This window comes from Hevea brasiliensis, chromosome 1 (assembly GCF_030052815.1).
Source record: "Hevea brasiliensis isolate MT/VB/25A 57/8 chromosome 1, ASM3005281v1, whole genome shotgun sequence".
NCBI classification, from domain to species: domain Eukaryota; kingdom Viridiplantae; phylum Streptophyta; class Magnoliopsida; order Malpighiales; family Euphorbiaceae; genus Hevea; species Hevea brasiliensis.
In genome coordinates this window covers 118,407,026-118,420,522 of record NC_079493.1, presented here as the reverse complement: position 1 = coordinate 118,420,522, position 13,497 = coordinate 118,407,026, and the positions used below count along the sequence as shown (strand labels likewise).

Sequence of the window (13,497 nt, the reverse complement as noted above, 5' to 3'; positions counted from 1 at the left end):
TTCGCCATGATTGTGGTTTTTGATCCCTCTCCGATGGACTCCCTTATTCCTCGACTGAAAATTTACGGCCCCGGTGATGGCATAACCTTGTCTGATGCTCCGCTAACCCTTGGCGGTTGCTTCCTTAAGTTCATTTAGCTTCTCTCCACATTGAGTGTTCCGACAGCGGTTTCCTCCCACATTGGGTGTTCCGACAGCGGATTAAGCTCCGATCGGCGACACCCTTGGGATCAGTTATAAACCTGGGACTCTTTAGATAGGATGTCCCGCCGGTCTCTAGAGATCGCCCAAATGATGTAATCCTTCAATGTAATCAGATCTGTAGAGATCGCCCAAATGATGTAATGCGATCTTTTGGAAATAAAAATCTTGTTTCTCCAATTATTATCTTATTGATTATTTTCCGATCTCTGATATATTTGTCCGATCTGGTTCCTAACAAAACGACTTTTAACTAATCCTTCATTCAAAATATTCAACTTATTATGCCGATCTCCATTTAACCGATCTCCTTGGAATGTTCGAGAGACGTGTCAGAACAGCTGGCGAATCTCGTTAACCGATGCACTGCCTGGAACTTCGTGAGCATTAAATGCTCGGACTAGTATAAATAGGGGTGGGGGGTTAGCCAGTTGTTCTCTCATTCCATTTTCAGTCTCCTGCTCACAACTTCGAAGTTCTCTCGTTTTCTCAAGTTCTTCCGACGCCGATCAGACTCCGATAAGGGCTTTGATCTTCTTTTTAGTTTAAGTTCTTTATTTCTTTTGAAAATGAGCGGTGCCGAAGGTCAAAGAGCGGCGAGTCCTCCCTCGATTCAGTTCTCGTGGTCATCTAACGAAGAAGAAGTGGTCGGGCCAAGCGTGCAAACAGAACCTCCTAGGGTCTCCGTTCCAGGTCGGGGGCGGGTCATACCATCAAGGCACGTACCTTCTTCAGGGAGGGAGAGTCTCCCTATGGACGAGCTGCCATCGATCTTACAAGAGTCGGATCTACAATCGTTTAGCCAGGAGTACAATATTCGCCTTGATTCGTACGAACTTATCCGGTGCCACGGCGATCACCGAGCCGATCACTTCTTTGAAGAGAATGACCTGGTTATGGTATACGAGGAACAGTTAAAGGCCGGTCTTCGGTTCCCTCTGGATGACTTGTTCAAGGAGGTCCTAAAACTTCACCGGGTGTGCATTGCTCAAATTCACCCTAACTCGTGGCGGATCTTAGTAGCTTTCCGAGGTCTATGCCGATCTAAGGGAATCAGACCTACGGCTAAGGTGTTCGCCGAACTGCACAGGCTAACTCGCCGAAAGGACAATGATCACTGGTTCTTTCAGGCAAAGCCTCATTGCAGGCTCTTCACCAACCTGCCCTCCTCCCTTAAAAATTGGAAGAACCGTTTCTTCATTCTGAGGAGCAAAAATCCGACCTGCTTTGAGGACTTCCCTCGTAGCTGGTGGCACCAGGGGCCCTTGCTTCCGAAGCACGTTAACCTGAACCAGGAAGAAAGCTTAATAGTGATGGATCTGAAAAATCAGCCGCCACTCAAAAGTATTCTGTTTAGGCCTTGGACCGCCGAGCTGCACCATTGGACCCTACAGCTGCTCATCGGCCAAGATCGCGAACTTCCGCTCTCTGACCTCGGCACTGGTATTTTCTACATCTCAGATCTCAGGACCTTAGCGATCTCACTGACCTCTTCTTTGTGCAGGTATGGCGGGTGATGAGGGTTCTAGGAAGCGGAAGAAAAAAAAAGAGATCTCCCGGAAAGTAAAGGAGATGAAGCGTTCGGAAAAGCTTTGAACTCCCGGCCGTGAACCAGGGGAGACGCAAGGAGGCCCGTCCCGACCTTCGGGGCCACCGATCACTGAAGCTGTCCGATCTCCTCCTCAACAGGAAGAGCCGGCTCCACCTCCTCCAGCTGCTCCAAGCACAGAAAGGGGGCCTTCTCAATCTTCTGTGAGAGCCTCTTCTCGTGGCGCTCAAACGTTGATCGAGTCCCTGAAGAATAACCGGACTGTTCGGGAGAACCTCGGTTTTGCCAAAGTCTTGGGGTCTTCCATCTGCCTTCGGGAGGATCGGGACAGGCTATCCCCGGACAGTCTTGACGATATCCTGACTCGCGCCATGAGCCTGAACGTGGAGTGCCTGGTGAACCAGACCATAATTCGGGAAAAGGCTCATCGCCTGGGCAAGGAGGTCGAGAAGAAGAATCAGGAAATGGCTTCCCTCCGATCCCAACTCGCATCCGCTCAGGATTACATATCTCAAGTTGAGGGGCGGGCGAAGTTCTATGAAGACAGAGTGGCCGAAGAGAATCATGTTCTGGCTGAAAGGGATCATGCTCTCAGGGAAGTCGAGGCGCTCCGGGCCAACGATGCTTCTCAGGTCGCCCAACTTATCGAGGAGCTTAAGGCAAAAGATGAAGAAATGGTGACGGGGATAGCTAGTGCCTATGTGAATGCTCACAAGGACCTCTTGGCCGAACTCCAGAAGCGTTACCCAGAAGAGGACTTCTCTTGGATGGCCGATCTGGCTCCCGGGGGCGAGGGTGAGGATAGTGAAGAGGAAGGAGAGGATGAGCAAAATGTAGATCAGGCTGGGGGTGATCCCCTAGCCGAATAACTTGTACAAATTTGTGATGAAATGAAATGAAATGACTCTTTTGTTCAATGAATGGTTGTGATCGGAAAATTTCTAAACACTGGATTGTCTGAGTATATTGAAATAACTGAAAGCGATTATTATCCTAAGTGTGAGAGATCGGAAAACATGACATGCATGAAACTGGTAAGGAACCAATGCTAAACGGAACTTAATTGAAAATTTGAACATCTAAGATCGGGATCTTCGTTAAACCGGATTAGAACCTTGGCTTGGTTATTTCTAAACTTTTAAAAGAGAGGTCGATTATAAATATTGGCAGCAAGGTTCTGGTGTTAATTCAATCTTGTCTGACAAGAGAGATCGGGAATACAGTTAACTGGTCAGGATATTTGACAATTGGCTTGAGAGATCGGTGGATGATTTGAGAGATCGGTAAAGCTTAGCATTGACTCAATTCTTTGTGAAGAGAGATCGGAACTGTAGTTAAATGGCAAGGAGAGACTTAGTGCTAGGGATCGGTTTCAAAGTTTATTGATTCTGGGGATCGGCCAAAATATGGTGTCGACAGTGATGTTTGTGTTAAGGGATGTTGTTTGGTGAAGAAAATTTGATGAATTGTTGAGTATTGGAATTAAGCCATTTTTGGCAGCCATGAAAGCATGAATTGCTTGAGTTTTTCTTACCTCTAATGGATGGAATTAATGTTGATTTAGTCAATTGAAAGTTGTAGTAAATTAGTTCCATGTATAGGTATTTTGAGTACTTGAATTTAAGGGTTTGGAAAGCAAATTGAATACCTTAGCAAACTGTCACTTTTGGCAGCCTTTAAATTCATGAATTAATGTTTGGTTTCATGAATTTCTTTGATGAATCATGGTAAAGATGAATTGAGGGCAGAGTATATGAAGTAATGGTTGGGAAGTATATGTAATAATTAAGTGATTTCATGTATATGTTATGTTGAATTTAACTTTGTGAATTAGGGTTGTATAATGTACATGGAGCACTTGTATATTCTGCCCAAATGAACATGATTGAGATATGATGAATGGTATAGAAGTGTATGAATGTATAATTGTAGTTTTGGGAAGAGAAGAAATGTCAATTGAGAGTGTTCTTTTATGTGCAGGTTGTGTGTGTTGAAGGCAGTAGGTAAATTGAACCATAAGTGAAAATTGGTGACCCCAATTGGTATGAGGCCAATAGGAGATGAAACTAGACACAAAATAGGCCAACTTTCATGTAGAAATGTTGCCAAAATTCTGCCTAGAAACTGACCTTAAAAATGACCTAATCTAGAATTGGTAATGTGCAAGCCCAGATTTTTGATCATATGAATAGTAGTCACTAAGATGACCATAACTCACTCAAAACAGGTCCAAATGACCTAAAATTTATACCATGGAAAGCTTAGACATAGAGCTACAATTTTTATGAAGACACCAAAGCCCAGAAATGACCAGAACCAAGTCAAATTGCTTGCCCAAGTTAGGGTATCAAAACTGCCAGAACTGAATTTGACCTAATTGACCAAATTTTGCACTAAAGATGCAATCTATCCAGCTTTAGTAAATTGACCATATCTTGGTCTATACAACCCAGAATGGAAATTTGTGCCAAAAGTTCAATAAGACACAGAGCTACAATTTTGGTTCTTTGACCAGAAGCTAAAAACCAAGAGAAATAGGATATTAAGCTAGACCAATCTAGCATACTAAAACTGAAAATTTGACATTAACATACAATAAAGCTTTGAAGTAATTTGACAATAAATGTCAACTTGTGAGAATTGTAAATTGCACTATATTGGTAGCATATTGAAATGCAAATTGTGACATGTTGATACTAGAATCAACTTATCCATGATGTCTAAAAAGGTCAACATTTGCATTGACTTGTGAATTGCATAATAACTAGTAAAACCCTAAAAATAAAGAATTAAACAATCAATTTGTAATATGCCCTAGTTTGCCTAGTTGACTAGTTTAGATAGGTTGGCATGCCAATAGGATTCTGACAGCTGTTCTGTAAATGGCTTCACACCATACTGTGTTTTCTGGCTTATTATGCCATACTATGATTTTAATAGCCTATGGCTATACGGATTGTGTTATTATACTCGGATTAATGCCTGATTGATTATATAGCTTTTTAGCCACACTACTTGCACACTAGGAGATACTTTGTGACTGATGGTGTGACGGCCCAAGGTACTAGGCACCCAGTGCTAGTATATCCGTTTATCCAGTCTAGTCAGTGTATAGGCGACACGGGCAGTTAATTTAAGTGTTATTAAATTCAGACCGTTAAACTAAGTGTATTGACATGCAGTACAACTAAATTAACTATAAATAAAATATGCTCAATAAAAACCTGAAAAACTTTAGATGAACAATCTTATTAAAGATTTCTGAAGAATTAGTATGCAAAGACTATAGGCATCGAAAATCATAAATAATTAATTTAATTTATTTTAGTTTATTTCTCTTTATAATTAGCACCACTAAGCAAAATTGCTTAGCGCGTTGCTTTTGTAACGCGTAGGTATTTGAGACATAGCTGGGAAGCCCAGCAGACCTACTACAAGGTGAGACAATAGATCTGCACAGGAGTCCAGAGTCATCTGCACTGCATTGCATACATGATAGGACTTAGGATATCTTGTATTTTGCACTTCTGTTGTATTTTGAAATTCGGCCCTGTATTTTGTAATATTACGAAAGTTCTAAAGTTTGTAATATTTTGTACATATTAAATACCATGAAGATTTTATGAATATATTTGAATTATTATGGACTGTATTATCGAACTGTTTAATGACTGTGAAAGTCTATTGACTTTACTGAGAAATTGAGACAGTGAATGAAATTGTGATTTTGAGAATACTATATTAAGACTGTTTTTAACAGGTGCAGAAAGACTGTTTGTCCAATTTACAGATGACACTTTGCCAAATTTTTGCAACACTCAGTTTTATCAAAACATAAAATAATAAACAATCATGATATAAATTTCACACAACGGTTTCTTAAATCAAATTTAGTATTTAGAAAATAAGATAATCACAAACTAGGTGCTCCAGTACGCCGTGTGGCACGCTTTACTCGGTTACATTGTAGACGGGTGAGGAGTGTTACAAGGCTAGCCTGGGCTGGTTCGATTCAGGATATCTAAAATTGAATTTTTATTCTACCTTGGGACTGAAAACGAGGCCCAAAAATTTCAAAAAATTTAAGAAAACTCAGAAAAATTCGTAGGATCTAAATATATTTTTAGTTTTGCTACATGGTCTTTAAATAAATTTTTAAAAATTATCAAAGTTTTATATTTTCAAAAAATCGATCCTGATTTCAAAATTTGAAAAATTTTTAATAATTTCTCAGAATTTAAATAAAATATAATATTAATAGCTACCCATAAACTATTAATTTATAAATTAGGGGTGTTACAAATATATAAGTCTAATTAAAATTGATATGTAAATACTAATATATATATATATATATATATATGCTCCAATGAAAAGTATTGTCAAATTCGTTGATTTGTAAAAAAAATATTTAGTTAACATGCAATATATAATAAAATTATATAAATTTTAATTAATAAGATTATTAAAATTTATAATGATAATTTTTTTTATTTTAAAATGGTACATAATTAAAATTTTGAAAATATTAATATGTTTACATATAAAAAAATAATATTTTTTAATTTTTTAAATACTATAATCTTATTATAACTTGGCAAATATATATATATAATTAGGAATCATATTTTAAATATAAAATTGTTATTTCAATTTAATATATTTATATTTCTATATAAATATAAATTAATTTTTTTTAAGTTCAATTTTCACATAAATACAAGCATTACTAATATTAGTGTTTCTTTTATTTTATTAGCATCATTTTTTATTTTTTATATAAAAAGAAAATTTTAATTAATAATTTCTTATTTATAAATAATTTATTAATATTAATATATTTTTTAATCTTTCTTTTAAATTTTTTCTGCATATCATAAGAAAATATAAAATTATATAAAATATTATATATTAAATAAAAATTAATAATATTAATATTTATTTATATAGGGGTGCATGGTTAATCCTGTCAACCAAAGCTAAAATATCGAACAGAAAATAACTAGAATTAAAAAAGATTAATATTATATAAAATTATATAAAATTGAATTTATTTTATTATTATATTAATAAATTCTTAAATAGTATTAAAAAAATTTATATTTTTCACACTAATTATATATATTATAAAAATTATAAAATACTAAAAATTAATTAGTATTGATATATAAATTTAACATTTCATTATTAAATAAATTTAACATGAAAATGTATAACTAACAAAATAATAAATAATTAAATTTATATATTTATAAAACACTTATAATTATATTATTATATTATGATAATAAATTCTTTCATTGTATTCACTTATAAATTTATAATTTTTTATTTTTATTAATATATTTTTATTTTCATTAACTTAAATTTAAAATTAATAAAATACCTCCAGATTGAAATCGTGCATTTTGAAATTCACATATATATATATATATATATATATATATAGAAAACATGGTTTTAGAAAAAAAACAACTTTAATATAAATGTATATAGTGTGAAGCAAAATATCAAATATAAAAATAACTTATTTGTAGATAAATTTAATGCAAATAAAATAAAATTCCTGCTTATTTGATTCTTGAACTCAACATGAACATCATACATTTGATTAGTGATAATGCATAATCATGGCATTTTGTTGGATTGTTATCCCCACAAAGGAAGTTCAATACGTTTTGACAACCCTGAACTTGAATTTGTTTTCCGCCTGAAAATGAAAGTATTAAAAAAATAATTTAAATTCTATAAATTAAATGCTAAACAGGCACACACTCATCACACTTGGCAAGCACGAATGCGTTCCCGCAGCGTCTAGTATTGTCTCTCGAACACGTGTTGAAGAGCCAGATGTTAACAAGCATGAGTGATTGGACACGTGGTAGTCCACAGTTATGTCCAAGTGAAGATGAAAACAACATTCTTCCACGTGTCGGAAGATTCGTGGAACGATTGGATTTTATCATCTGTTTGGTATAGCTCAAGGTTGTTGACTATTCTAAGGAAAAGAAAAAATAAAAAAAATAAATAAGAAAGCATGCTGCTGATTTTCTTATTTATTTCGAAATCTATCAATTTTATAATAAAAAAAATTTCGAAACTCCATAATTATAGCATTTTACTCATAGGTGTTTAGTTTCAATTCAGTTTAAAATTTATTTATGAATCAAAATTAAATTAAAATTTTAAAATTTTGATATAATTTTAATTTAATTTTTTATTATTTTAATTTTAATTCGATATAGTTCTTAATTTTTCGATTTCGATTCGATTTGATACGATTTCAGTTTAATTCTCGATTCTTAAAATAATTTTATATAATTATTTTTAAAAAAAATTATACTTGAATTTATATTTAAGTTTTGAATTAAATTATTAATACATAATATATCATATAATATATCATTTAACTATATCTAAATTATATAATTTTTAATTATAAAATACATATATAAATTAAGATTAAATATATTATATAATATAATAATATATCATATAATATATATTTTAACTATTTATTAATTATATAATATTTAACTATAAGATACAAATAAAATTAAGAATTAATATATATATATATATATATATATATTAATATAAGATAATAATATATTTATAATTAAGAATGATAAGGTAGTTTAATATATTTATAATTAAAATTATTAAAAAAAATAAAAAATATTAATTTATAATTACATGTACATACATAAGTATATATAATTATATTAAAAGTATATAATATATTTAAAAAAATATAAAAAAACATATATATAAATTCGATTCTCAATTCGATATCGATTCAATACAATTTCAGTTCAATTTCGATACGATTTCATTTTAATTTTTAGTATAAAATTAAAATTAAATTAAAATATCAAAATAAATTTAATTAGATATAATTTCTATTGATTTATTATGATTTTTCGATTCGATTCGATTCGATTCTCGTTTAATCGTCCACAGCCCTAATTTTACCGATTGGGCTTGCATGCAACCTGCTATGCTGATGACAAGGCGGTAAACATGAGAAAAGAAAAAGGAGAGCGAGCGCAAAACGCACCGCTTTGCAAATTAACGGTTCTTAACAGAGCAACAAATTCTCTTCTTTTTCAGCTTCTCTAAATGCCTAATTTCACTCAAAGCAGCCTCGAATCCACCATGAAGGAATCAAAAGAGCAGAAAGTCGTCAACCCACAACAAAAGAGAGCAGCAATTCCTAAATCACTAAATCCAAATTTTCCATTTGATTCGATTGTTGGGTCCCCAAATTCCATGCTGCCAAACGGAAACTTTTTAGCTTAGCAAGAGGAAGAAAGAATTATGCAGTTTTGGAGTTGCATAGAGAAGACAACATGTTTTTAAGGGTTTGGCATTCTTCGGCCAGAGGTCTTACCAGTTCGGTGGCCTTCTCTTCAATGGTGGGTTTGCGTCTGGTTGGTTCCTTCTCTTCCTCCTATGAGAACAACATTGTGATTTGTGATGTTGAGGAGACGCTGGTGCTCAAAACGGTGCGTTTTGTACTCTCTCTCATTTTCCTGCTAATTTCCCGTGGCAATATGCAGCCCAATAATTTTGACCGTATTTCCAACTTTCTAGAAGTCCTTGACCACGTTGACTGCACAGATAATTATAATAAATTTAAAATTTATTATTATTTTTTTTTTATTTTTTATTTTTCACATCAAAATAAAGAAATACCGATTGGATTAGAAGTTCATAAGAAATTTCCATATATAAATATAGGTTCGTTCTCCGTAGATTTTAACCAGCCAACCCAACTACCTCTACTTCCTTCTTCTCTCTTGTTCATCTTTGACTCTTCTACTTCACTTCAACACCCATGTCTTCCATACTGGGCTTAACCTCTCAAGGTGTTGTCTTTGCCACTGCCATGGTAGTTTCCAGCACTGTTCTTTTTCTTGCTTTCTCTAAGCAAAAAAACTTCCCTGAACTCTTTAAGAATCATGATTCTCAGTCGCCAATTCAAAATCTACGTTCTTGCTTGCGTTCTTCAGGTACGTACCTGCCCAATTTTCCTCCTCTTTCTTTCTTGGTTAATTCTTTCTGTTTGACAGAGATGTTTTAATTGTTCTTGTTTCTTGTGTGCAGAAGAGGGAAAGAAAAGGGACAAGAAGAAGAAGAAGAAGAAAAGCGTGAAATTTGCAGAGAATGTGAAGGATACAAAAGGGAACGGAGATGAGTACAGAAGGGAGAAAGAGAAGTCTTTGTTTGCTAATCAAGAGAAAGAGAAATCAATTACAAGAATCTGCAGAAATGAAATCCCAGGAACTCATGGAATGCCAGCGAATAGGATTGCTCTCTACAATGGAATTCTAAGGGACCGTGTGCACAGGATTGAATGTTCATATTAATCTCTGTACAATTCTGTGTCCAAACTCCCAATTCTGATTTTTTTTTTTTAAATGGCAAATTTATTGGGTGTAAATAATAGAGCTTTATCCAAATTATGATATATGTATTTTTTTCAAATGGGAAATTCTGGATAAAGTGATCAGTGTTTGTTGGTTTTTATTTCTTATGCTTGTTTTTGTTGAATTTCAGCCTTGAATTATTCAATTTTTTGAATTTCTTTTCTGGTGATTGTGATACTTTTGGTAGGAAATGTCAGCCTCATTTTTGCAAATATTTTAGTATTTTATTTTATAGAGTCATATTATTCTAGGAAGAGAAGTCAATTCCACATATTTATTAAACCCTTCAAAGGGCAATGAGGATTTGATAATGGAACTCCAAGTTCACTTTGTTGGGTCAAATTTACTTTTATTTACCATCTCCTCTATTTTTTATTGGCCCTTTGAAATTTTACATTAATTATATAAAATATAAGTATAATTTATATAAATTAATATATTTTAATAAAATTATTATAATATAATTTTATTAAAAGTGAATTATGTTCTCGAGTCATATGTGTGTTCTATCTTTGATAAAAAAAAAATTTTCCCTACTCTATCCCTTTTTCTTTCATAACCAAATGAGAGAGAAAAAGTAGGGTATTATAGGTAAAACACTTTTTTGTAATTAAATTAATTTAACTGATGAAATATGTTTGAATGTGCTAAAAAAAAATATGGATAGAAAGTCTAAATAGTAAATAATTTAAAAAAAAAATTAGAAATGTACTAATGATTTTCTAAAAAGGAGGAATTAATTAATAAAAAAATGATAATACTTAGTGACTTGAAGTAATTCATTTTTGCTTTAATTATTTAAAGGTATTTTTAATATTTTAATAATATTTTTTTTTTACTCTGATTAATGATAAAATTGTTGATTTTTAATAAAAGAATATATTGTTGATATAAATAAAATTGAAGGATTAAATTATTTAAATTAAAAATAGAAAAATAATAAAATAATAATATTATTCTTGAATTAAAAAGTGAAAACTAAAATTTTGATTTATTAGATGATTAATATGTATTTAGTCATTGAATTAATTTAAAAATTTTTATTTTTATTTTTAAAAGAAACATATAAATATGATTCTGTAAATTCAACGAATGAGAAAATGTTTCAGAATCACTTTTGTAACAATTATATTGCAACGAAAAAAAAAATCGTAATTTTCGTTTAATAGCACAAGTTGGGCATGGGCGGAGCCAGGAGGAACCGAGGAAGGCTGGAACCAGAGAAGGGGTCAACTGTCAAGGCAGCTCAATTACTTTGACCAACCAGCCCACTGTTATTGTTATTTATTTTTATTTTTTTTAAGTGGTCAAAAATTAAATTCAGCTCCTTTTCAATTAAAACTTTTGATCTTTATAAATACTTAGAAGATTTCAGAGCCAGCTTATAAGTCAACTGAAATTAAAATCCCTTTTAATTCATTAAAGTGGAAAGATATATATATATATATATATAAATTTAAATTAATAGATACCATAATTGGTTACTAATTTTGAGAGTCTTTAATTAAGTATTTTAGCAATGATTTTCTTTTTTGTTAATATTTGCAACCGATTTAGCAATGGCTTCTATTACTAATTACAATTGATTTATAATTTATTACTAATATGCTTATTATTTTAACATTATTATAATTATATTATAAATAATAAATTATAATTGATACATAATTTTCACTGATAGTTATTAAAAATGCATTATAATGAGAATAAAAAGTATTATTTCAAAAAAAATATATGGTGAAAAAATAAATTGAGGGAAAATTATATTAATAAAAATGAAAAATAAAAGTTAAATAATAAAAGTGAAGAATATGATGGAAAAAGTGAGAGAAATGATAGAAGAAAATGACAAAAAGTGAAAGAAAAGTGAAGAAAATGATAAGAGAAGAGAAAGAAAATGTAAGAAAAAGTGAAAAAATTAAAAAGAAAAAAAAATAGAGATTTGAAAATAAAATGAAAGAAGGTGAAAAATTAGAGATTTAGGAAGAAAATTAATTATTGATGATATAATATCAATTATAAATTAAAGAAAATGAAAAGAAAATTATAGAATTAAGAAAAAAAATAAGAGAACAAAGAAGAAAGATTAAAATAAAAGAGAAGAAAATAAGCGCACGAATGATATGAAAATAGTATATATATATATATATATATATATATATATATATATATATATATATATATATATATATATATTAGAAATCAATATAATTTACTGTTAAATTTAAATACTAAAATTTAATTTTTTATTTAAAAATTAGTAATTAATTGTGAATTCATTATTAAATTTATTGCTAATTAATAATAGAACTCAAAATCTATTACTAAGTATACTTATATACACTTTTAAATTTTTAATGATATGATTTTTTTCCTGTAGCAATTGATTATGAAATTCATTACTAATTAGCTAATTAGCAATGAATTTCACAACCGGTTGCTAATTTTATAAACAAAGTTTAATGATCAGTTTGACAAAATTTTTAAAAGCATTTTTAAAGTTGATGGAAATAACAATCAATTAATAAATAAATTGTTAATAATTACGTATTTTTACATCAATTGCTAATTATATATTGAAATATATTTTGTTAATATTAATTAACAATAAATTTTAATAACGAATAAAATTTTTGTTGTTATTAATTCTATTGCTAAAGTGTTGCTCTATATAAGTTTATTCTAAAATTATAAAAAATCATAAATTTATTACAAAATCCGTTGTTAATGGCAATGGGTAAAAATTGCTTGCAAATTCGCTTTCTTTTTGTAGTGTAACATGATTTTAGTCCCTCCCAGGCGACGGAGACAACCTCGTCGGGAGGTGGACGAAATCGGTGGTGAAACGAGCTGAAAATACCGATTTCTGAGAGCTTCAAATCAATAAACCCACCAGCCTTAGCCTTAGGGTTTGTAGTTTTTGGGCCTCTAACCTTTGAATTTTGAGGTTACGAGTGGGCTAAGCCTTTAGTCCATCTTATTGTTCATGTCTTTGCATCTTACAAATTAATAGATTTTTATATTTGAACCAAAAAAAGAATATAATTTCACCAAACATTTTAAATATATGATGTATTTTTTCCTCTTATTTACAACATAAGTAATTTCAAATTCAAGAAAATAGGAGGATTATGGTAAATTGATAATCAATGTAAAATTTAGTAATTTCTTATGAATATAAATATGATTAATATTTAGATATTGTTATTGTTGATGTTTAATTTGAAATGTAATGACTTCTTAAGCATTTTTAATGGTCAAAATATTGTTATTGAATGAATGGATTAATTTTCAAATGAAAATAAATTATAAAAT

General features: G+C 31.0%; 1 protein-coding gene and 1 long non-coding RNA gene across 2 annotated transcripts; one reads left to right on the top strand and one right to left on the bottom strand.

Annotated features, from left to right (window-relative positions):
- Positions 1-8,779: 8,779 nt before the first annotated feature.
- Positions 8,780-9,276, bottom strand: LOC131180893 (uncharacterized). The gene is made up of 2 exons (XR_009149563.1): positions 9,144-9,276; positions 8,780-9,025 (listed from the first exon to the last, which is right to left on the bottom strand). It is a non-coding gene; the product is annotated as an uncharacterized LOC131180893 (long non-coding RNA).
- Positions 9,019-10,275, top strand: LOC110650292 (uncharacterized). The gene is made up of 2 exons (XM_021805194.2): positions 9,019-9,765; positions 9,860-10,275. The coding sequence occupies exons 1-2, from the start codon at positions 9,591-9,593 to the stop codon at positions 10,120-10,122; spliced, it is 438 nt and encodes a 145-aa protein (XP_021660886.1). The 5' UTR covers positions 9,019-9,590; the 3' UTR covers positions 10,123-10,275.
- Positions 10,276-13,497: the final 3,222 nt, after the last annotated feature.

Coding starts and splice junctions, on each gene's coding strand:
- LOC110650292 (XM_021805194.2), top strand. CDS start 9,591: ATGTCTTCCATACTGGGCTTAACCTCTCAAGGTGTTGTCTTTGCCACT. Junction 9,766..9,859: donor TTCTTGCTTGCGTTCTTCAG/GTACGTACCTGC, acceptor TCTTGTGTGCAG/AAGAGGGAAAGAAAAGGGAC.